Source organism: Bos indicus, chromosome 29 (assembly GCF_029378745.1).
Source record: "Bos indicus isolate NIAB-ARS_2022 breed Sahiwal x Tharparkar chromosome 29, NIAB-ARS_B.indTharparkar_mat_pri_1.0, whole genome shotgun sequence".
In the NCBI taxonomy this organism is placed as follows: Eukaryota; Metazoa; Chordata; class Mammalia; order Artiodactyla; family Bovidae; genus Bos; species Bos indicus.
In genome coordinates, this window is record NC_091788.1 from 722,919 (window position 1) to 748,740 (window position 25,822).

The window sequence follows — 25,822 nt, forward strand, 5'->3', positions numbered from 1 at the left end:
TGTGCTTTGCCTGCCCCAGCCCTGCAATTGGCCATTTCTCCAAGGAGCCCTCCATTCCTTTCAGTAGGTGATAAAATTTTAAACCAAGATTTGGACGCTTGCTATGCTCATTGCTCCTGGGACATCATAGCTTCCAAGCCCTTACAAGAGACCTAGCTAAGAATCTGATTTGTGAGTATGTGTGTAAGAGAGAGAAAGAGTTTATGCTGAGATTTTTAATTCTGATCCAACATCACTAGGCCCTTCCTTGCTTTCCTCTATTCCATGTTTGTATCTGCTTTCTTTCATTTAGACCCTTACCCCCCAATACATCAACATACTGATAATTCACAGAAAATAACTTAAGAATTTTTAAAGCAACAACATCTGATTTTCACTTTGGATTATATGTCAAAATTGGCCGTTTGGGGTCAAGAACTGAAGTAGAGACCAGACAGGGATCTAATGCAATAGTCCAGGTGAGAGAGTGTGAACAGACACCTGCCTGAAGTCCCTCCCATCACCTCTAGGTCCTAGCTTGGTCCAGGCCAAAGGTTTTGCTTCCATGAAATGATCAATACAAAATGTAGATGAAGGTAAAAAGGGAAATCAATGCAAACATAAAACAACTTGTATATTTTAAAAAAATGTGTTCTGCAAAATCACTGAAATAACAGAGATTATAAAACATACAGGATTGAGGCACATCACTCAAATTCTTCGCAGATTTTGTACCTAGAGCAGTAACCAAACAGCAACAATCCTGATAAAAACACATTCACTAGTGTGATAAAGGGGTGTGTAAGGAAGGCTGCTGAGTTATGCACCCAAGTACAAAATCAAAAGACCAGAGAGAACCACCAGAGAACACTTCTAAAACAGGACATGTGACCAAATGGAGCCAAGGGGAGTGAGGGGTGAACAGCCATCGTGTGTGCCATACTCCTCTGAAGCTTACTGCATCCCGGTCTTCTTCCTTGGTGGCACAAATCATTCATGTGCTGGAGAAATGGCATATGAACCAATGCGACTCACATTCTTTGCTGGTATTCCCTATGTCTGATCCCATATAAGCTACTTCCCATCACAGAATCACTGAGAGGAACAAATGTCATTTACTAAATAGGATGATTAGATAGGAATTAGACGCTCTCACTCAACTGAAAAAAAGAATCTGGTTATCATTTAGTTTCATTTGTCAGATGAGGAAAAAGTTCAGAGAGGTCAGACAACTTCCAGACGTAGAGAGAGAACACTTGTGTCGGTTCCAGGGAACGGCCCTCCTCTTTCCCCAACGAGATGACACCCTGAGAAGCAGTGATCATGGAAGAGACAGCAGATGCGGGTGGAATGAAGAAGGAGTGGTGCTGTGGGATGCAAGGCCAGCCAATAACACAGGAAGAGCAGAAAAAGGGCCCACCTCAGTCTCCCCATCAGCCTGGTCCTGAGCTCCAGGCCCACATTCACAAAGGGAAGTGTCAAAAAGTTCAGCACCGGACTTCCTGGTGGCACAGTAGACAGGAATCCGCCTGCAATGCAGGGGACACGGGTTTGATCCAAGGTCTGGGAAGACTCCACAAGCTGCGGAGCAACTAAGGCTGTGTGCCGCAACTACTGAGCCCGTGTTCTGCAACAAGAAGGGACACGACAATGAGAAGCCCACACTGCAGCGAAGAGTTGCCCCACTTGCTGCACCTAGAAAGCCCACAGGCAGCAACAAAGACCCAGTCAGTGCGACCAAAAATAAGTATTTTTTTTAAAAAGCCACAGGGCGAAGAACAGTAATGGCTGGTGTGTGAAAACCTAACACAAAGTACCTAATGCTACTTCATGTGGAGTCCGATTTGTGGCAGAAAGATTGTTGGCAGGGTGAAGGGGACCAACTGAAAAGGATGTTCCCTGCTAGCGATGGAGGCTGGGCCCACGGCGGGAGGGAAGGGCCAGATCAGACAAACTGCATCACCAGGAACATCACAGCAGGAAGGACATGTAAGAGCCAGGCATGGATCGCTGCATCAGCCCCAGCTGGGTCCCACCTCCTCCACAGGAAACGTGGGCTCGGTTTTTGCCTTGTAAGAGGGCAGTGGGGATACCAGACACCATGCCAAAATGAACCGGATAAATGGATACTGCCCCCAAAGCAGGGGAAGGGGCCTTAAGAAAACACAATTAAGGAACAGCTCATTTAAGGCCAGGGGGCAAGTTAATAGACCCTTTTAAGTATAAAAAGGGTTAGAAGAAAATAATTGTACAACCGGTCCTCACTGACACAGAGGCCAAAACTGTGTGAACACGGAAATCCACTTAGGTGTGGAGAAGGGGTTTTAGTCTAAAGGGAAAAAATTAGGTTCCAAAGTATTTCCTGAATATGGCTTTAAGGTCCCATTATAGCCAATAGTCATTAGGTTTTCTCCTTTACTTGCTAACAAATTACTTAACCTCTCTGAACCTAATTTTTCTCATCTGCAAAACCTCACAGAATTCCTATAAGGATTAAATGAAATGTATGCCACAGTGCAAGCAGACAGTAAGAACTCAATAAATGGTAGCTGTTTTTATCTCTATGTACTAGGCACCACGGTAAGCACTGGAAATACAAAGATGTATGGGTCATTTATATGTCATATCCTTTATTCTTTTCTTCAGTACCTTTATAATTATTTGAATTTCACGGCCCTTACTGGTATACTTGCTTATCTTCTATAAATCTTAGAGCACATGCATTGTGAAAGCATGCCTTGGACAGCTGGGATCTGAGATCTAATGGGGTCATGGCTTGAAACTAGACTCAACTCTGTTAAGTCCTTTTGTATCTGCCCTCCCTCAAAGACGCCTTTTAAAAGCGAGATTTTATAGTTTCTGCAACAAAGCAAGCCTACTGTATCAGAGAAGGCCTTGAGTGTCTAAATTTGGTACAAATCAACGATTAGTGACTCCAGGAAAATGAGAAGAACAGAGACTACTACCATAATTTAGACAATGGGTCAAGAGGTGGCCAGTTCTTTGCAGACACAAGGACATTCTGAACAGACCATGGAGGATTTCATGGACAGATGCAGATGCTGAAGCAGCAAATGTTCTTCTCAAGGAACCTCAGAAAAGACAGGGACTTCCCTGGCAGTACCATGGTTAAGAAACCACGCTGCCAATCAGGGGCACGGACTCCATCCCTAGTCGGGGAACTGAGATCCCACATGCCTCATGGTGCAGCCAAAAAACGAAAAGAAGAGAGACATCTTAGTTTCTCTGAGCTGGGTATTTAAGGCCACAGAGTCTTCGTGCCAGCAGCCTTGTGCCAAGGACCCTGTTCTCCCCAAGGGCAGTTCTTTCTGTTTCTCTTTGGCACAACAGAGCACAGCTGCGCTCCATAAGGTACTCAGACCTCGATGGTATTGAGCTCAACCCCAAAAGCATTTATCGGGCATGGGACCACAGAGGAGTCAGAGACAAAGAAAGCATGGACCCTGTCCTTGAAGAGACTATAGTCCAGCGGAGGAGGCCAAGAATATGAACCACTAATGATTAACAGACAAAAAGACTGCATGAAGGCTGAGCCATGGCAGATAATCATACTCAAAGGGAGGAAAGGAGAAAACCCAGGCTGCGAAAAAGCATGAGAAAGGATCAGAGTCTTTGATTATTTATTTTAAAGTATCTATTTATCTATTTACTTGGCAGCACGGGGTCTTAGCTGCATCACGCGGGATCTTCAGTTGTGGCATGCAAACTCAGCTGCAGCATGTGGGATGTAGCTCCCCGATCAGGGATCAAACCCGGGCTCCCCAAGCTGGGAGCCAAGTCTTAGCTACCGGACCACCAGGGAAGTCCCAGGCTTGGTCTCTGAAGTTCAGCACATGTTACAAAGGGAAGCAGACCACTGTGCCTGGAACAGAGTTCAGGTGGGGATCAGATAAAAGACACCATGGGGTGACATGCTGGGAAGTCTAGACTTGATGCTATGATAATCACCAGGAGGTCTGGCAGGATGGGTGGTGGGAGGTGTGCTGTGTTTTATTAATAAGATCCTTGGGGCTGTCATTCACACACCCATGGTCTTGATGCCCCACTGAAGCTGCAGGGCTAAATTGAGGATGGGGCTGGTTGTGACTCAACAGAACAGGCACCCTCCCCAGCAAGAGGTGAGGAAGATGGTCTCGGGAGTGGGAAGATGGTCCCAAGAGTGGGGAACAGGGTCGAGATCCAGAACAAACTAGCAGCGTCTGTGCTGGGTACAAGCTCGCTCTGCTTTCAGTGTGCTGCTCCGGCAAAGTACACAGCAATGTCCGAAAACTCAGGCTGCAGAATCAAAGCTGTGCTACAGCCCTGCCCTGCGCACCCCTGAGTGTGTTAATCTGGCCCCTACTGACGGCAGGCCCTCATCTGTCAGTCATACAGTGCTGGAGGGCGCTGGGCAGCCAACCGCAACTGAATGGTTATTATGTCCCAGACATGGTTCTAGGGCCCATGGTGTGAACATTTAATTCTCACCATCCTGTGAGACAGGTTCGCTAGTATTACCCCATTTATTGAGGAGGAAACCAGGACACAGAGAAATCACGTAACTTGCCCAACATCTCACAGTGAATGTGTCTGTGATGTGCCAGGACTGGTACCAACGAAGTCTATCTCCAAACTCATAACTTAACCAATATTCCAAAGTCTCCCCAAAATGAAAATACAGAACTTTTTGGAAGAATTTCTGCTGAGAAAAATATCATGCTTTATGGACCTAGCACACAGGTGGTGCCAATACCCAATGGCTTCATGTAATAAAGGACTGCTACTGAACATACGCAAAGAATTCCTTAGATGTGGAAGATGTGGTGTATATACATGCAATGAACCACTGCTCAGCCATAAAAAAGAATGAAACAATGTCATTTGCAGCAACATGGATGGACCTAGAGATTATCATACAAAATGAAGTCAGTCAGACAAAGACAAATATCATATAATAACACTTCCGTGTGAAATATAAAAAAGTGATACAAGTGACTTAATTACAAAACAAAAACAGACTCACAGATGTAGAAAACAAATTAATGGTTACCAAAGAAAAAGTCAAGATGGGGTGAGGAGGATAAATTTAGAAGTTTGGGATGAGCAGATTAGGGTTGGGAAGATCCCCTGGAGAGACAGTGAAAGTTGCTCAGTCATGTCTGACTCTTCACAATACTATGCACTATACAGTCCATGGAATTCTCCAGGCCAGAAGACTATAATGGGTAGCCATTCCCTTCTCCAGGGCATCTTCCCAACCCAGGGATCGAACCCAGGTCTCCCACATTGCAGGCGGATTCTTTACCAGCTGAGCCACAAGGGAAGCCCAAGAATACTGGAGTGGGTAGCCTATCCCTTCTCCAGCGGATCTTCCCAACCCAGAATCTAACCGGGGTCTCCTCCCTTGCAGGTGGAGTCTTTACCAACTGAGCTATGAGGGAAGAAGGGAATGGCTACCCACTCCAGTATCCTGGCCTGGAGAATTCCATGGACTATATAGTCCATGGGGTTACAAAGAGTCGGACACAACTGAGCGACTTTCACTTTTACATATAAACTACTATATATAAAATAGGTAAACAACAAGGTCCTCCTGTATATTCAAGATCTTATAATAACCTAAAATGGAAAAGAATTTGAAAAATGTATATACATATGGCTGAATCACTTTACCGTATACCAGAAACACCACACTATAAACCAAATAGTACTTCAGTTAAAATATTTATATACACACAAAGAATTCTTAAAACTCAACAATAAGAAACAACTCAAAAAATGGGCTAAAGACCTAAACAGACACCTCCCCCAAGAAGATATGCAGATAGAAAATAAGCATATGATACGATGTTCCGTATCATATGTCATCAGAGAAATAAACACTAAAACGACAAGGTGCCAGTGCACACCATTAGAATGGCCACAGTCTGGAGCACAGACAGCACCGAACACTGGTGAGGGCTGGCGCCACAGGGACTCTCGTTCGGTGCCGGTCAGAATGCAGAAGAGGACAATCACTCTGGAAAGCAGTTTGGCCGCTTTGCACAAAGCTGAACATACTGTATAGCAATCATGGTCCTTGGTATTTACCCAAAGGACCTGAAAACTCATGTCCACACAAAAATTCACATGTGGATGTTCATTATAGCTTTGTTCGTAACTGCCAAGACTCAGAATCTACTAAGATGTCCTTCAGCAGGTAATGGCATCAACAGTGCTATGTCCAAATGATGGAATATTATTCAGTGTTAAAAAGAAATGGTTATCAAGCCATGAGAAGACATGGAGAAACCCTGACTGCATATCACTGAGTGAGAGAAGCCAGTCTGAACATGCTACATAGACTGTGTGATTCCAAGTCTATGACACTGAGGAAAAGACCAGACTATGGACTCTAAAAAAAAACGTCAGTAGTTGCCAAGGGTTATATGGTAGAGGCTGAATAGGCAGAGTACAGAGGAATTTGAGGGCAGTGAAAAAATACTCCGTGTAATACCATAATGATGGATATACAATATTATACATTTTTCCAAATCCACAGAATGTGTTATAAGGGAAATGTTGGTAGCAGAGAAGGTTGTGCATGTGTAGGGGCAGAGAGTATATGGCAAAATCTTTGTACATTCCCCTCAGTTTCGCTGCAAAACTAACACTGTTCTGAAAAAGTAAAGTCTTAAAGCTTCCCTGGTGTCTCAAATGGTGGTAAGGCATCTGCCAGCAATGCGGGAGACCAGGGTTCAATTCCTGGGTTGGGAAGATCCCCTGGAGAAGGAAATGGCAACCCATTGCAGTACTCTTGCCTGGAAAATTCCATGGACAGAGGAGCCTGGTGGCTACAGTCCAAGGGGTTGCAAAGAGTCGGAGATGACTAAGCGACTTCACTTTCACTTAAGACTTCCCATGGTCCAGTAAAGACTCCACGCTTTCAACGCAGGGGCCACAAGTTCAATCCTGGGTTGGGGAAGTAAGATCTCACATGCCGGGTGGCATAGCCAAATTTAAAAACTAAATTAAAAATAAAAATACTAATATGTGTGTGTGTGTGTATACGCACAGCAGCTATTAATACCGGTCTTCAGGACAGCAGGGGAGGGAAGAGATTGGGAGCAGCTGCCTTGGTGCAGAGCCGAGAAGCAGCATTTCCCTCCGCACCCCAGCCCTGCTGGCGGTTCGCCTGCAGGACCTAGGCCAGAGCCTCCCAGAGCTGCAGCATCTCCCAGGCCCCGGCAGACAGAGCTTCCTGTCGGAGAGGCTCCTGGGGCCCACCTGGGGCCAGGCTTCAAAGACACCATGGAGCCCAGAGCAGAGCCTCTGAATGTGGCCAACTCGGGGCCTTCCCCAACTAGCTTCAGCATCCCAGCACAACCAGAGGCGTCCAGCGTGCCCACAGAGCTCCCAGCAACGGCTCCTGAGAAACGTTGGTGACCCATGTGCCCCTACATGAAGCCTCACAGTGAGTCCAAGACACATGTGACAATCCCCGTCCTTCAAGGGCACAGTCAGTGATCCTGAACTTAACCGTTACAGCCCCTGACCAGTCTCTCCATGTCTCCATTCCAGTCTCCACAAAGTATCTGGGGTGAGATTTTCAAATGCATATCTGACTATGTCATTTATAACAAAAAGCCCTCCAATCACTCTGGATAAACTCCAAAATCCAAATCCCAAGAGGCCGTCCTCGAGGAGCCCTGCTTGCCTCTCTAACCAACCACTCGCCCTTTCCTCCCACTCAGCAGGCCCCAGGGACACTGAGCCTCTCCCATTCTCCAAGAAACCATGTCCTTTCTCCCCTCAAAGCTTCACACGTGCACTCACCGACAACTCGGCCACGTGTCTCGGCCACGTGTCACTTCCTTAGAAGGCCCTCTCCAATGTCCGTGGGTGGGCGACGCATCTCCAACAGCACTTGTTCCAAAGCACATATCACAGCCAGAAGCCTGCAATTATTAGGAAAGCATCTTCTCTGCCAAGCTGCAAGCGCCGGGACACGTCTGCCTCCTTCACTGACAGGTCCCAAATGCAGAGCAGCACTCAGCGAGTAAGTGAGGCATGTGAAGGAGGATGTGAGTGAACGGACACCAAGGTGAGAAGGTGAGAAAGAGTAAGATGGTAAGACGAGGCGTGAACTCTAGTGCCAGAACCAGAAGGGAACTGGAGGGCGTGTAACAGCTAATTTTAGTCCAGCGTCTTCACGTCACAAGGGGTGAAACTGAGTCAAGGCGGCAGGGCTTCTGGTCACTTACACATCAACAGCTGCTTCTTTCTGGTAAGCAAGAAGGGCTGGAAGGGGGTTCCCTCAGTTCTTCTGTGCTCAGTCGTGCTCCACTCTTTGCAGCCCCCTGGACTGTAGCCCAGGCTCCTCTGTCCATGGAATTTTCCAGACAAGAATCCTGGAGTGAGATGCCACTTCCTACTCCAGGGGATCTTCCAAACCTAGGATCGAACCCATGTCTCTTGTGTCTCAATTCTTTACCACTAGTGCAGTGGCCACCCACTCCAGTATTCTTGCCTGGAAAATCCCACGGACAGAGGAGCCTGGTAGGCTGCAGTCCATGGGGTCGCAAAGGGTCGGACACGACTGAGTGACTTCTTTCACTTTTCACTTTCATGCATTGGAGAAGGAAATGGCAACCCACTCCAGTGTTCTTGCCTGGAGAATCCCAGGGACAGGGGAGCCTAACAGGCTGCCGTCTATGGGGTCGCACAGAGTCGGACACGACTGAAGCGACTTAGCAGTAGCAGTGCCAACTGGGAAGCCCCTCAGCTGTTCAAAGCGTATCATTTTTCTATTCTGGAACTCACTTCAGTTCAGTTCAGTTGGTCAGCCGTGTCGGACTCTTTGCGACCCCGTGAACCACAGCACACCAGGCCTCCTTGTCCATCACCAACTGCCGGAGTCTACCTAAACCCATGTCCACTGAGTTGGTGATGCCATCCAACCATCTCATCCTCTGTCGTCTCCTTCTCCTCCTGCCCTCAATCTTTCCCAGCATCCAGGTCTTTTCAAATGAGTCAGCTCTTCACATCAGGTGGCCAAAGTATTGGAGTTTCAGCTTCAACATCAGTCCTTCCAATGAACACCCAGGACTGATTTCCTTTAGGATGGACTGGTTGGACCTCCTTGCAGTCCAAGGGACTCTCAAGAATCTTCTCCAACACCACAGTTCAAAACCATCAATTCTTTGGCACTCAGCTTTCTTTATAGTCCAACTCTCACATCCATACATGACTACAGGAAAAACCATAGCCTTGACTAGATGGACCTTTGTTGACAAAGTAATGTCTCTGCTTTTTAATATGCTGTCTAGGTTGGTCATAACTTTCCTTCCAAGGAGTAAGCATCTTTTAATTTCATGGCTGCAGTCACCATCTGCAGTGAATTCACTTCAATATGTGCAAAAAAAAAAAAAAAAAAAAGGAGAACATAAAGGCTTAGTGTTTACAGACACTCAAAAGGAACAAAGCCTTATTAAGAAGAATATCAAGACCATCAGCTCCTGGATTCTCCTCTCACCAAGGAACTCGGGAACGGAAGGCAGGAAAGTCACAGGTACCATCACCCAAACTCATGTGAGCTGAGCCTCCAGCACCTGTCTGAATAGCGCCCAAATCTGTGTGATTGCTGAAGAGAAGCATGAAGCCTCTGTCTCTGCCTTGCTGGCTGTTCACAGCACTGGAAAGTACCTTCAGATTGTAGAAGCTTATGTCACTAGTTTTAGAGTCAACCAACATGTACTGAATACAAACCAATACAGGTGTATGTGCCAGGCTCTTTCCATAAATTACCTCATTTGATAGCCTGGCTATCTGTTTTGCAAAATAAACCTGGTCAGAGAAGACAGGTGAAACTTGCCAAGAAAGGGTACAGCAAATAAGCATACCCTGCTCTGAAAAGTTACCCTTCCATACTGCAGTTATAAAAACTTTGAGCATCCATATTTGATCATCAATGATGGAGTAGATGTTAAACAATAAAAAAAGATTTTTGTATGTAGACAAAAAAAGACCCTGAATAGCCAAAGCAGTCTTGAGAAAGAAGAATGAAGCTGGAGGAAGCAACCTTCCTAACTTCAGACTATACTACAAAGCTACAGTCATCAGAACAGTATGGTACTGGCACAAAAACAGAAATACAGACCAATAGAGCAAGAAAGAAAGCCTAGAGATAAATCCATGCACCTATGGGCACTTTATTTTTGACAAAGGAGGCAAAAATATACAATAGAGAAAAGACAGTCTCTTCAGTAAATAGTGTTAGGAAAACACGTAAAAGAATGAAATTAGGACACTTCCTAATACCATACACAAAAATAAACTCAAAATATATTACAGACCTAAATTTAAGACCAGAAACTATAAAACTCTTAGAGAATATAGGCAGAACACTCTTTGACATAAATCACAGCAAGATCCTCTATGACCCACCTCCTAGAGTAATGGAAATAAAAACAAAAATAAACAAATGGGACCTAATTAAACTTAAAAATCTTTGCACAGTGAAGGAAACCATGTTGTTGTTCAGCTGCTAAGTCACGTCCAACTCTTCGTGACTTCGTGGACTGCAGCACGCCAGGCTTCCCTGTCCTTCACTATCACCCTGAGTTTACTCAAGTTCACCACTGAGTCAGTGATGCTATCTCACCATCTCATCCTCTGCCACCCTCTTCTCCTTTTGCCTTCAGTCTTTCCCAGCATCAGGATCTTTTCCAATGAGTCAGCTCTTCACATCAGGTGGCCAAAGTACTGGAATTTCAGCTTTAGCATCAGTCCTTTCAATGAATATTCAGGGTTGATTTCCTTTAGAATTGACTGGTTTGATCTCCTTGCAGTCAAAGGGACTCTCAAGAGTGTTCTAAAGCACCACAATTCAAAAGCATCAATTCTTAGGTGCTCAGCCTTTTTTTACGGTCCAACTCTCACATGTGTATATGACAACAGGAAAAACCATAGCTTTGACTATATGGACCTTTGTTGACAAAGTGATGTCTTTGCTTTTTAATACACTGTTTAGGTTTGTCACAGCTTTCCTTCCAAGAAGCAAGTATCTTCTAATTTCACAGCTACAGTCGCCATCTACTTACAGGGAACTATAAGCAAGGTGCAAAGACAACCCTCAGAATGGGAGAAAACAGCAAATGAAACAACCGACAAAGGATTAATTTTCAAAATATACAAGCAGCTCATGCAACTCAATACCAAAAATCAAACATCCCAATTAAAAAGTGGGCAGAAGACCTAATCAGACATTTCTCCAAAGAGGACACACAGATGGCTAATAAACACATGAGAAGATTCTCAACACTGCTCATTAACAGAGAAATGAAAATCAAAACTATGATGAGGTAACATCTCATACCCGTCAGAATGGCCATCATCAAAAAGTCTACAAACAATAAATGCTGGAGTGGGCGTGAAGAAAAGGGAACACTCTTACACTGCTAGTGGGAACGAAAACTGATACAGCCCCTATGGAAAACAGTGTGGAGATTCCTTTAAAAAAACTAGGAATAAAACTACCATGCTGCTGCTGCTGCTGCTGCTGCTCAGTTGCTTCAGTCGTGTCTGACTCTTTGAGACCCTATGGACTGCAGCCCGTCAGGCTCTTCTGTCCATGGAATTCTGCAGGCAAGAATACTGGAGTGGGTTGCCATGACCTCCTCCAAGGGATCTTCCCAATCTAGGGATCAAATCCAGGTCTCCTGTATTGCAGGCAGATTCTTTACAATGAGCCACCTGGGAAGCCCATTAAAACTACCATATAACCCAGCAATCCCACTACTGGGCAACAGCCTGGGGAAACCATACACACGTACCCCAATGTTCATTGCAGCACTATGTACAATAGCTAGGAAATGGAAGCAACCTAGATGCCCACTGATAGATGAAAGGACAAACAAGTTATGGTATGTATACATAATGGAATATTACTCATCTGTAAAAAGGAATGCATTTGAGTCAGTTCTAACAGACAGGGAGGGCTGGTGTGCTACAGTCCATGGGGTCGCAAAGAGTTAGACATGACTGAGCGACTGAACTGAACTTAACTGATTGGGGGTGGATGAACCTAGAGCCTATTATACACAGTGAAGTAAGTCAGAAAGAGAAAGACAAATATCGTATATTAAGGCATATGTAAAGTACTGATGATCCCACTTGCAGGGCAGTAGACATAACAGACTTTTGGACACAAAGGAGGGGGTGGGATGATTTGAGAGAGCAGCATTGAAACATATAATTACCATATGTAAAAGAGATAGCCAGTGGGAATTTGCTGTATGACGCTGGGAACCCAAAGCTCCTGCTTTGTGACAACCCAGAGAAGTGGGATGGGGAGGGAAGAGGGAGGGAGGGCATCTATATATGCCTATGGCTGATTCATGCTGATGTATGGCAGAAACCACCACAATATTGTAAAGAAATTATCCTCTAATTCAAAATTAAAAGAAGATTTCTTAAAGACATCTTTATATTTCCTAAAAAATTACACTTGCTCATTTTGCTACTTAGTTAAGCAGGAAACAGGGCTCAGAAGGGAAACAGCTTATTTTTTAACTTTTTAGCTTTGGAAAAAAAAAAAGATAAAAAGAGACTGTAGAAGGAAATATTTCATAAGCTAATAATAACAAACTGAGACCTGATAGTCTCTAGGACCAAGCACTCCAGACCAGAGGGCAATGGAGAATCGCCTGGAGACAGAGCAGCCTCTGGACACTGCCAAGAGTCAGAGGACAGCCCCGAGCTGCGCGTTATGAAATCCCAGGACACGCCGGGAACCAGAGACTGGAACAGTGAGGTGCCGTTTTGTCTGTTTTTGTTTCTTTTTATTTTTAATTCTAACAAAGCAGACTTTGTGTGTACTTTTTTAGCAATTTTTTTTTTAATTTTAAAAAACTTATTTATTCTTGGCTGACCTGGGTCTTGCTTTGTGTGGGCTTTTTCTACATCAGTGGCCAGGCTGCTTCTCCCGCGGTCGCCGCGGCCCCTCCTGCTGCGGTGCCCAGGCTCTCAGCCCCAGACTCTCAGCTGAAGCGCTCGGGCTGCCCCGCAGGGTGTGAGCTCTGACTGAACCAGGAATGGAGCTGGCATCCCCCTGCACTGGCAGGAGGATTCCCAACCACTGGATCACCAGGAAAATCCCGTGTTGTTTTTTTTTTAATTGAAGTAGAGTTGATGTGTCGGAGAAGGCAATGGCAACCCACTCCAGTACTCTTGCCTGGAAAATTCCTTGGACGGAGAAGCCTGGTGGGCTGCAGTCCATGGGGTTGCACAGAGTCAGACACGACTGAGCAACTTCACTTTCATTTTTCACTTTCATGCATTGGAGAAGGAAGTGGCAACCCACTCCAGTGTTCTTGCCTGGAGAATCCCAGGGATGGCGGAGCCTGGTGGGCTGCCATCTATGGGGTCACACAGAGTCAGACACAACTGAAGTGACAGCAGCAGCAGCAGAGTTGATGTGTGAGATGCGATTTCCATCAAGAGAATGAGAAACTGAAAGCTTAGCAGGAAGGAAGTGGAGAAGGGGCTGCTCCCTACATCCTGACGGGTGTAGACCGAGCCCTGAAGGGCAACTGGAAGTGCCTTGTGAACACGTAACGTGCACACCTCATGTGGAGCTAGCCGCAAACACAACTCTTTGACCCCAGAGAATGTTTCTCAAAGTGGGGTCCAGAACCTCAGACTCTTGAAGCCAGTTCGTGATGTGAACCCTCTTCTCATAATATAACTAAGTTGTTACCTACCTTCTTAATCTCATTCTCTCGTATGTTCGATAGAGCTTCCAGAAGCTACTGACTTGGTGTATCACTGTGCAATGAATGAGGAGCAGGCAGTGGTCTGTGGTCTTCAAATGAGCCAGACATTAAGGAGACTTGCAAAACTTGGAACCAATGCCACTCTTCTTGCTAAGCTTTTGTTTTTAAACTTATTTTTTTGCAAAATACATGTTAACATGTAATGGGCTTGTATTTTAAATTAACGAATATTTTAAAAATCTCTCAGTTTTAATTGCTAATGTGATACTGATGGATATAACCTACAAACAAAAGCTCTTTGGAAATCCTCAATAAAATTTAGTAAGAGTATAAAACTGTCCTGAGACCAAAAAGTTTGAGAACCACTGCCCTAGAGAAACACATTTTGCATGAGGAAGCACATCCAAGGATGCTCATTGAACCACTATTTGCAGTAGAAAAAAGTGGAATGAACCTATAAGTCCCTTAACAGAAAGGTTAAGTGAACTAAGGTATAGTCATACAATGGAAAATTATAGGCAACTAAAAAGAATGAGGCAGACCTACACATAGACACCAAAATATCTCTGGGACACATTATAGACAAACGAGCAAATGTTAATACATGACATAATATTTTGTTACAAATTTAACTCTGATAAAATGCTAAATAATATCAGATTTTTCCATAGGAACATTGAGCAGTGTAAAAGGATACACGTTAAACAGTAATAGTAGTTACCTCTAGTAAAGAGACCAAGATTGGGGTATGCTTTTTTTTTTTTTAAAAAAAAGGGGGGGGCAGGGTATTAATTTCCTCTTGCTCTGAACTTTAACACAAACATACAGACACATAGCAAATTAAAACTATCTGGAAAGTCCCCTCCACCAGCACAGCAGCAGAATGGTGGGGTATCTACTCAAGAGCATCTCAGGGCAGACGCACTGCTCCCAGTCTATCTCATCAGCATGAGTCCATGGAGAACCTCTTCATCCTTCATACTGAATATTCACCATGTTCTGAGCCTATTTGGAAGCTGTAATTTTCTCAAAGCATTTCCACTTTGTTTATCCCATCCTTAACCGCCCAGCTTCTCTCAATCACAAAGATAGTAGTAATAGCAATCATCAAAATATGAAATGAGGGACTTCCCTGGTGGTCCAGTGGTTAAGAATCAGCCTTGCAATGCAAGGGACCCAGGTTCAATCCCTGTTTGGGAAACTAAGATCCCGCATGCCACGGGGCAACTAAGTCCCCCACTGCAAGATATGCTGCAACTAAGATTTGATGCAGCCAAATAAATAAATTAGTCAAAAGGCAAAAAACAATGAAGTGAAAGTAAATTTAATGAGCCCCGAAATGTAGAAGTTTGTCAGATAACTTGACAAATTCCCAGTAATGATCCCCTTCCTATAATTCTGTAGCAGTATATTTTGAGGAATTTATCTACTAAAGATGTAACAAGCTGTGCAGGCAAGTCAGTCACTTTGTCTGTTGCTTGTCAACTTCCCGGTTTATTTCTAGATGTAAGAAGATACCTGGGTAAATGAGATACATAAAATCATACACTCTGGAAACCAAGAGCAAGGGGACCCTCCTAAACTGCTGGAAGATTCAACAACAAATGATCTTTCCAGAGAGCAACCAGCCATTTAAGTCTAGAATCCTGAAAATGTTCCCACACTTTGTAATTAGATTTATACACAATTTGTTGAAATACTGAGACCTTTAGTTTAGAGGTTTATGTTCAGGAGTGTTCCTCACATTGCTATTTGTATTAGCAAAAAATTGCAACAGGGTTCAATTTCCATACACCTTTTCGATGTTTCCTTTGGTAGCCAACAAAAGGCAAGTTTGTCAGATTTAAGAATGAGGTAAAATCACCCGAAATGAAGTTTGGTTTTTCAAAAGCAGAATACAAGTTGTCAGCTATGTATATACAATAAAGAGTTCGGGGAAACACACAAAGATTTGACAGTGGTTACCTCAGTGTTGTAACAGTGCTGGAATTACTGCTCTGTTCTACATTGCCCATGTTTTCTACAGGAAGTTATATCTTTATAATCAGATAAATATACACATATGTAAACAGCCTTTGAGAAAAAGGAGTGCAAGCTTTAGAGAGGATGAATAAGTGGGAAGAATCCCCCCCTGTGCTAACACATACCCTGTGCCCCACATGGAGCCAGGCTCACCTCAGTGCTTTCTCTCCTGGAAACCAATGTCCCAGCTGCCCCCAGCAGCCCCAAGGGACACGGCTGCATTCAGCTCACTCAGCTGGGGCATGGTGCTCCCAAACTGCACCCCCGCTCTGGACCAAACTCACTGCCCCAGGTAGGGGTTTGAGAAGAAAGCACTCCAAGGAAGCAACCTGCAGAGGAAGGGTGGGTGTTCGAATGGTTTCTAAAAGGATGTTGCTAATCTAAGTCTAGACTCTGCAAAGATTTCAAGACATATGTTCAGCTTTTGCTAAGGACAGGACTTTCATCTGTTTCGAAATAATAGAGTTTCCCCCACACACACAACTTCATCTTCTTTTCGAATTTTCATTTCTCTTTGGAAAAGAGAAAGGGATTTGAAAATAATTAAATATAGATCTAAGTCATTGAGTTCTTTAAAGTCAGGGAACAATGGGCATTGAAACAGAACAAATGCTATTGGGGTAAATTCTGTTAATTTTTAAAATCAATCTCATCATGACTAAATGTTTGCTTATTATCCATCAGTTCACATTCTTTGGTCTATTACTGTTACTCCAGTTCTCTCCAATGACATTATACAGAGTTTTCAAATATTTTTGATGGTGATTTTTTTTTTAAGACAAACTCTTTCAAGATACATAAAATCCTGTCTTACAGACAATAGAATAACACTCAGGATCCCAAAATGCTAAAATCCTACTGACATCTTTAATGATTCCATTCCTTTACAAGCTCCACTGAATGCCTACTACGTATCAAGTTTTGTGCTGGACGCTAGGGATAGAGCAGTCAACCCCACAGAGGATAAATGGTCCCTGACCCCAGTAAACTTATAGTCTGCTGGGGAGACAGCATTAAACACAAATTATGGAAATAATTAACAAATTGGAACTTGGGGTAAGTGCTTAGAAGGAAACACTGTGCTTTGAGAACACATCAGAAAAGTCCATGGAAACTTGCAACCTTACTCCTGAAAGAGGCAATTTCTTTCTTAAAACAAGGAACACATCAAAATTCCTCTTCCCCTCTTCTGAGTCACATTTAGAGGGAGCTGGAGCCAGAGGGTACACAGGCGCATTGACTTTTACTTGAAACAGTAACTCAGGAATGCAGAACTATCCTAGAGAATGGCTCCATCTTTCTGGGAACTTTTGTTTTTCTTTCAATGATGGGAGGAGGGCAGCTGTTACAGAGATTATGTACCAATAAGCCTGGTGTGTAATCATGGAAAATTAGGAAGAACCTACACGCACATCCCTAGGAAAATGACTGGGTAAACTATGGCAAGAACACTTCACCCTATGGAGTATCTCTGTCTGCTAAGTCGCTTCAGTCGTGTCCGACTCTGTGCAACCGCATAGACAGCAGCCCACCAGGCTCCACCATCCCTGGGATTCTCCAGGCAAGAACACTGGAGTGGGCTGCCATTTCCTTCTCTAATGCATGAAAGTGAAAAGTGAAAGTGAAGTTGTTCAGTCGTGTCTGACTCTTCGAGACCCCATGGACTCCAGCCCACCAGGCTCCTCCTTCCATGGGATTTTCCAGGCAAAAGTACTGGAATGGGGTGCCATTGCCTTCTCCCATCTCTGTCTGCCTGTCTGTTAAAAAACAGTGAGGTGACACTTCAGTACTAACACAGAAGGCTCTCCATATCATACTCAGTGGGAAAGTGCAAACCACCATGACGTGACTCAGTTTGGTTTAAAAAAGTGTCTAAACTTTGTATTAATGCAAAGAAAGGGGACTTTTCAGCTGTACAGTGTCCACGGTGGTCACTGTGGACACACACAGTGGAAGGCTTATAAATCCTAACACACGAGGAAGGCTTATAAATCCTTCACCCTGAGAAGGTATGTAGGTACTATCTGAACAATAAAAATACCAAAAAAAAAAAAAATTTAACAAAGAAAAACATGTATCAGTATGTATGTACCCTCTCTGGACAGCAGGCATCCTTCTGGAAGGGGACCAGGATGCACCCCTGGTGTTTTGGCTTAAACTGTGAGTTGAGGATGTGCTGTTTTGGGACCTTTGCCCTGAGACCCTATATTAGCCCATTCTTAGAGACACGCCTGAAAAGAACAATCAGCTGTGCCACCCACTGTACGCTGAAGGCAGCCTGAACACATTCCCAAAGGTGTGCCTACGCACAGCCACAGAAGAGCAGATGACAGAGCTGCGGACTCAGCTGGAGGAAACACGAGGGGAGCAGGGCACTAACAGCTCTGCAAGAGGCTGCAGCTCCCTGTCCCCCGGCCCCCTGGGGCCGGCCCAGCACCGGCCCGGGAATGACAGCAGCAGAGAAGGCTAACCCTGAGAGACCACGTCCCTCCATCCAGAACCACAGCAGCCCACCGGTAGGGCAGCGGAGGAGCAGGCTCCCTGGGCGGACCAGATGCCCTTCCCTGGGGTCTAGCGGTTGCCCTGCTGCTCATCTGGTCCGGCCAGACTGGGACCAGGCAGCCAGCATACTGGAGGGACACAGGGACTCCACCCTCCCAGCATCTCCCAAGGCGCCAGACGGGGGCTCCAGAGTCAAAGCAGATCCCAAGGGAGGATACCTCGGCCTCGGGTCACGTACAGCCCTAGGCCAATGGCACTGCAGATCCAGAAAAAGACCCCAAGACCACAAATCTCATTCAGGGTTTGGTCTGTTGAAAAATAACATGCTTAGGGAATCAGTTTCTTCAATGCTTGAGATAAATACTAGAATTTCAGAGCGTGAAGGCCATGTGGCCCAATTATGCTTGTATTCTACACAGAGCTGTCACTCTGCTATTTCCTAAACTCTCTCTAGATACAGAAATATATAGAGATAGGGAGATAATCAGGGTGACAGATGCTGTACCTCTAGAGGCATCTGCAAAGGTGTGTTAGAAATGAAGGTCCTTTTGTGGCACAGAACTCTGACCCCCTGCACCTGCCATATGGTGACAGTCGTGTGTTCTCCAAGCCACACAGAATGACACTCAACAGCCTGAGCCATACAGAACAACACTCAACCGCCTTCCACAGAGCCTTCGACATTTCAAACAGATTCTCCCTTGCCCCAAAAGTGCTGTAAAAGGGAATTTGAGGCGTTTGCAACACACCCTATGCTTGTAAATCAGGTGGGGCAACTGGTGCCTCCACTCTGACCATATCCTGCAGTACTGTCATCAGAGCGGGACCTCAGGGAGGGAACCAGGACTGACCTCACCAGAGCAGCCCTTGTGTTATTAAATGACACGGGGACCCAGCAACAAGCAAGTCTCCCCGTACCAGGGACCCCTCACCTCGAGCTGGTGAATTCCAGGTTGGGACCTGGCTGCTGCAACCTCAATCCTGACATGGGCTTCTGACCTGGACACGGAGGCCTGGCCTCCCTCCCTGGATGCCCCTCCCCGCCTCAGCCCAGCCATTCTCCAAGGGCAGACCCAGGAGAGCTCTCTCACATGCTCCTGCATTTCTTTCACCGCATCTTAATTGAGCACTTGTTGTATACAAGACATGATGCAAGGCAAGCAGAGAGAAAAAGTGAGAGCTGAAAAAACGTGGTCAGTGCTGAGTGCCTCTTCTCTGGCTCCCATTGCACAGTCTTACCAGCCAAGAGTCACAGTCAAATTTAAACTGTCCTCTGCTGTGCATCAGACAGTGTGGAATTGGGGTTTTTTTGTCCCCCTACCCAGCTTACCCTCTTGGGAAGCCAGGCATGCAATGCTTTAGAAGAGCTGAGCAAAGTATCAGGCTTAACCAGACCAGGGGCCTATTTTAATTCTTACATCAATCCAACATCAGCAGCTCACTTTGCAGAAGTCTTTAAAACTCTCCAGCCACAACTCAGAAATTAAATGATTCTCCTAGCAACTCCCTCCAGAATGGCTGTGCTTGTAATTCCGGCCGTCACAGGGCAGTCAGGACCAATAAGCAGCGACAGCTCCAGGTTGCTGCCAAGGCCGCCAATGTGCCCTCCACCGTGCCCATGGGCACCGCCCTGCTCTGCCCTTCCACACCACATCACCTCTGTGATGACCCACAAAGGCTGGACGGACGGCTAGGCAGAGCCCCTTCTGCTCCCACCTCCCAGAGCATGCAGGACCCCACCAGATCAGTTCCACGCACTCTTTCCTGTACCTCTTCTCTCCCCTCTGAAGTCTGTCTTCTGGCTTTGTCTAACATCATCCCTGGTCCTGCCTTCCTCCTGTCAAATGTCCTGAAGCTCTCAGTATACAGGAGTCTGCTGACAGCTTCACCCAAGCTCCTGCCACCTGGTGCTCAGAGCTTAACACTGCCTTGTCATTGAATCACACACTGCTGAACCACGTTACCTCCAGCAAGTCTGTTCCTGTGCCCAGCTGGATGGTAAACTCCTACAGGGCAGGGAGAGGACCACACCTCAAACTCCTTCAACACCCTCCAACAAAAAACCAGCAAAAGCTCAGCCTCCCACTGGGTAAACCTACCCAAAGTAAATGCCTTTCAGACAGCCCATCAGTTAGAAAGGGCTGACAGCACTCTTAAGAGTCCCTGGAATACGTGGGCTAGAGGTAAGGTTTGATCACAGAGGGTATCCAGCTCCTGGCACTAGATGGCTGCTCCCCCATGGCAGAGCCCATGTCTCCCCAACTCCTGGGTCCTCAGCGCCCAGCACTGGGTCCTCAGGAAACATTCAATGAAGGGGCAGATCATCTCCAGGATCCATGCTACTTTGTGGTTTTCCTTTCTCCTGGAAGCCTCAACTCACAGGAAGGCAGAGGGAAAGCTTTGACTACCAATACCTGTCCAATGACAAGGAAAACTGAAGACTACTTTTCAAAATGAATTTGATGACTTCCTGCCAAGTTGAACAATTCTGTGGTGCAGATCACAAAATCAAGCTCACTGTAACCTTTTTCTAACCAACTATTCCCTCAACTTCACTACTTTCGTCAATATCACTCCCCAATCACTAGGCCTGCAGCCTTTCCGGTATCTGATCAGTTCAGCCCTTAGGGGCCTCTGCAAAGCTATATGCCCAAAAGCGTGTCTCCCTGCTCCTGGAAACCTCCCATCCTTTCCCTTCGAGTCGTGGGGCCCACACTCACACAAGACCTCAACTGATTCTGAATCTTTATGGCATCCTTCCTAACTCTAACCTCCTCCCCTTCACAGACCTTACACACTGCTGCTGCTGCTGCTGCTGCTGCTGCTGCTGCTGCTAAGTCGCTTCAGTCGTGTCCGATTCTGTGAAACCCCATAGACAGCAGCCCACCAGGCTCCTCCATCCTTGGGATTCTCCAGGCAAGAACACTGGAGTGGGTTGCCATTTCCTTCTCCAATGCATGAAAGTGAAAAGTGAAAGTGAAGTTGTTCAGTCGTGTCTGACTCTTAGCGACCCCATGGACAGCAGCCCACCAGGCTCCTCTGTCCTTGGGATTTTCCAGGCAAGAGTACTGGAATGGGGTGCCATTGCCTTCTCCACACCTTACACAGTACCCTCAGCCTATTACTTATTAAGTGCTGTTTTCAGCTAGTCCAGCCTCTACTCAAATCATAACTTTTCACTTTTTAAACCAAGTCTTCTGTTCTGTTCTCACTGACTCAGGCCCATATTCACTTTCATATGCCAGAAACCCTGACCAATCCTTCTGCCTCAGTGAGGATACTCGCTCGCAGTGTCTGTCCTTCCAGGAAGTGGGCCTTCTCCACCATCTCAAAATCTTGGCATAAGTGTCAATTCTGCTTATCCACATCCCACCCACGGGCAGGGGCTTCTCACCCAGGCCAGCCCAGCTTCTCACACAAGCTTTCCCCATCCTTCAGCCCACTGGCCACCTCCGCTCCACAGAGCTGTGTATAGCCTCACACACTGCCTTCCTGTTAACTCAAACACTCTCCCCTGGCAACCCAACCCCCCCACCCCGCCCCCGCCAAAATCAGAACAGCTGGTAAGGAAGACCAGCCGCTTCGTGGCCACGTGATCCTACCCAGGCCACCAGACTTTCAGAATCTCACACAACTGTTGCTATAACACATGAGAATTTACACGGAGGCGATTCATTTATCTCACATTCAAAAAAAGACCATCCAGGTAGAGGATCTGGATATCCTTCTAATACTGGCCAAGAGCAGTTATTTCCCATCATTCACAACCCTGCAGCTGCTAAGTCTCAGTACACGTTAATTTAATGTAAGACAAGGGAGAAAGCACTTTGATTGGGGTACTTTTCCTCATATGCTCCATTTAGACACTAAGGAGCTTCTCTGATACAAATTCTAGGTGACTGCAGGAATGTGGGGGTGGAGGGGAGAGGAGACAGTTGTTCCAGGCAAATCTAGTGACAACGGCGCCGGTCTTAGGAGTGAGGCTTGAACACTAAGCCACAGTCAGCAGTAGGCACTGACTGGGCACATTGCCAGTAAGCCATCAGTGGGCAGCAGGCAACTGGCGAACTGGGGAGTGGGATACGAGCAGAGTCCACGTTTGGGGGTGGGGGCGGGAAGCACGTGGACAAAGACTGCTTCAGACCATCAAATCTGGCTACCTTCCTTCCCAACGTGCATATGCCCATGACAACGGCCGAGCACCGCCCGGGGCGCGCGGTAAATCACTTCCAGCCAGAGACTAGGGCACCTCTGATGACGCCGGCCCAGCCCGCCCCGATCCCGCCAGCCCCGGACCTCACCAATGGAGATTTCTTGCGCGAAAGCCAGCGAGACGAGCAGGAGAGGCAGCCCCACAGCGATGCACGTGACCATCTTGTCCACGGCCAGCTCCAGCCGCAGCCCCTTAAACTTGGCCTCCGAGGGCTCCTTCAGCAGGAAGTCCGAGAAGACATACTCGGTGGCAAGGTGCGCAATGGCCATAGCTGCGGCGCGCCGGGCTGGGCCGGGCCGGTTTGCGAGGCAGGCCTGCGGACTGCCGGCGTCGGGAGGGCGGTGCGGCGCCTTCGACCGTCACCAGCCCAGCCCGCGGGTTTCGCTTTCCCTTTGCTGGGTCCCCGGTGGCTCCCACATTCCGCCGGTCTTTGTACCGTGATGCGCCGCAGCCATTTTCTCCCGGCGCCTGGCCTGGCGTGTCCCTGGGCTGCTCCGCGGGCACGGGAGCCCGGGTTGCGCCCGCTCCTCCACCGCAGGCCCGGGCGCAGCCACCCCGGCAGGTCCCCGGGCTCCGCGCCGCCGCCGCGCGCCCGAGGGCGAGTCCGCGGCCAAACAAAGCACGAGCCCCGCCGCGAGGCCCCGGCTGCGGCTGCCGCCGCCCCGCGCGCTCTCGCCCGCCCCGCGCGCTCTCCCGGAACCTCGGAGGAGCGCGAGCGCCGAAGGAGCGCGGCGTTTCCGGGAGCCGGAGGGCGAGGTGAGCGCCGCAGCGCCCGCAACCCTGGGATCCACCCCTGAAGGGGGCGTCCGGGCGAGAGGCACCTCGGCTAGTCCTCGCGCCCCTCCCACCCTCATCCCCTCCTCTTCCGGGCGCCGGGAAGTTTGAAGTCCCTTCCGAAAGTGACCTGCCACCCTGCAGACCGGACGGACCCTTACGCCTCACCCCCAGCATTTCTACATGGCGGGATCGGGTCAGAAGGTGGTGCAAAGGCCTCAGAGAGCAACGGGCGCCATAAAAGGCGATCGAGCGGGTTAGACCGAGCAAACGTGGGAGAGGGGGCGCTTAACTCTTGCAGGTACACTGTGGGCCAGGGATGTGCGGGCTCGGAGGGGTGAGCCTGCGCCTGACTCGGTCTCAGGGGTCTGTGCTTCGTCTCTCGCTTTGCCCGCGAGAGCCTCGGTCTGGGATGCTGAGAGACAGTCAAAAGATGCTGTGATCAGCAACACTTGGAGCTGGCAGGACCTTTGAAGAGGAGGGCTCCTTGGGCCGGGGCTGCCGTCTCTGCTCTTTGTACACGGGCAGGTCCGTGCAGGCAAGCCTCTTCTGTGTGCGCTCACCTGCCCTGTGTACATCTCCACCCCGCCCTGCCCTCGGAGTCCTCGTCCCATGGCCTGTACGACCCTCCGCTTAGGGGACTCATGGGACCAGGACCACACAATGGCCAGGAACACAACCCGCATCTCCTCTTGGCCTGAACTCCAGTCTTCCCCATCTTTCTCAAAGCAGTGCCATCCGACCATGCGCCCAAACCAGACACCTGGACTGCCCTGTGTAACAGTGCCGTCTCTCCCAGATCCCTTAGGCAATTTCCAGATTCTCTGGCTTCTCGCTCCTGAACATTGAACATCTAATCATTTTCCTCCACCTGTGCTGCCATCCTCTCTCCTAACCACGTACAGGTAGGCCCTGCAGGCCCCCAAGCCCTTCTCCCAAGCAGCTGCCAAAGGGAGCTTGTAAAAGCTCCAGTCTTATCCTATCACTACCCTTCTTAAAGTGTACCTTGTTTTTAGGATAAAATTCAAATTGTTTAGTATGGCCACTGCCTGCCTTACCGGTTTCACTACTTTCCCTTCAGTTCTTCAACTTAGCCTCCTCCAGACCTTCACCTGCCCCAAAACACATCCACAGTAGCCTCTTTGCCTGGACTGTTCTGCTGGATGTCACTTACCCTGGAGAGTCTTCCTTGCGAACACTAAACAGGATTAATTTTTGTTAACTTTTGTTAAATATTCTTGTGATACCAGCTGCAGGCCTTGGCAAAGTTACATGCCTCCTCTGTACCTCAGTGTTTTCATCTGTAAGGTGATTATACTGCTTAGGATTGAGGTAAACATCGAAAGAGTTAATATACATAAGGTGCCTAGGACATTGCCTGGCGACTGACGAGTGCTGTGTACATGCTATCTATTACTGTTCCCCTCAATTTTTCCTTCTTTATGAAAATCACAATTCAGTTCAGTTCAGTTCAGTCGCTCAGTCATGTCTGACTCTTTGCGACCCCGTGAATTGCAGCACGCCAGGCCTCCCTGTCCATCACCAACTCCCGGAGTTTACTCAGACTCATGTCCATCAAGTCGGTGATGCCATCCGGCCATCTCATCCTCTATCGTCCCCTTCTCCTCCTGCCCCCAATCCCTCCCAGCATCAGAGTCTTTTCCAATGAATCATCTCTTCGCATGAGGTGGCCAAAGTATTGGAGCTTCAGCATCAGTCCTTCCAATGAACACCCAGGACTGATCTCCTTTAGGATGGACTGGTTGGATCTCCTTGCAGTCCAAGGGACTCTCAAGAGTCTTCTCCAACACCACAGTTCAAAACCATCAATTCTTTGGTGCTCAGTTTTCTTCACAGTCCAACTCTCACATCCATACATGACCACTGGAACTAGACGGACTCTTGTTGGGAAAGTAATGTCTCTGCTTTTCAATATACTATCTAGGTTGGTCATAACTTTCCTTCCAAGGAGTAAGTGTCTTTTAATTTCATGGCTGCAATCACCATCTGCAGTGATTTTGGAGCCCAAAAAATAAAGTCTGACACTGTTTCCACTGTTTCCCCTTCTATTTCCCATGAAGTGATGGGACCAAATGCCATGATCTTAGTTTTCTGAATTCTGAGCTTTCAGCCAACTTTTTCACTCTCCTCTTTCACTTTCATCAGGCTTTTCAGTTCCTTTTCACTTTCTGCCATAAGGGTGGTGTCATCTGCATATCTGAGGTTATTGATATTTTTCCCGGCAATCTTGATTCCAGCTTGTGCTTCATCCAGGCCAATGTTTCTCATGATGTACTCTGCGTATAAGTTAAATAAACAGGGTGACAATATACAGCCTTGATGTACTCCTTTTCCTATTTGGAACCAGTCTGTTGTTCCATGTCCAGTTCTAACTGTTGCTTCCTGACCTGCATAGAGGTTTCTCAAGAGGCAGGTCAGGTGGTCTTGTATTCCCATCTCTTTCAGAATTTTCCACAGTTTATTGTGATCCACACAGTCAAAGGCTTTGGCATAGTCAATAAAGCAGAAATAGATGTTTTTCTGGAACTCTCTTGCTTTTTCGATGATCCAGTGGATG

At 47.1% G+C, this 25,822-nt stretch overlaps 1 protein-coding gene across 5 annotated transcripts in view; it reads right to left on the bottom strand.

Moving 5' to 3' along the window:
* Positions 1–23,048, bottom strand: part of PANX1 (pannexin 1) — a 58,093-nt gene extending 35,045 nt beyond the window's left edge. For 4 of the 5 annotated variants that reach the window (XR_011564933.1, XR_011564932.1, XR_011564931.1 and 1 more), the window contains exon 1: positions 22,559–23,041. Coding sequence is in view for 2 of the 5 variants with exons in the window: in XM_019954953.2 (XP_019810512.1) it covers positions 22,559–22,739 (181 nt within the window). In the remaining 3 variants the exon portion in view is untranslated. Of the gene's footprint in view, positions 1–22,558 lie in introns of all 5 variants that reach the window. The other variant, XM_070782833.1, reaches the window with a different exon arrangement.
* Positions 23,049–25,822: the final 2,774 nt, after the last annotated feature.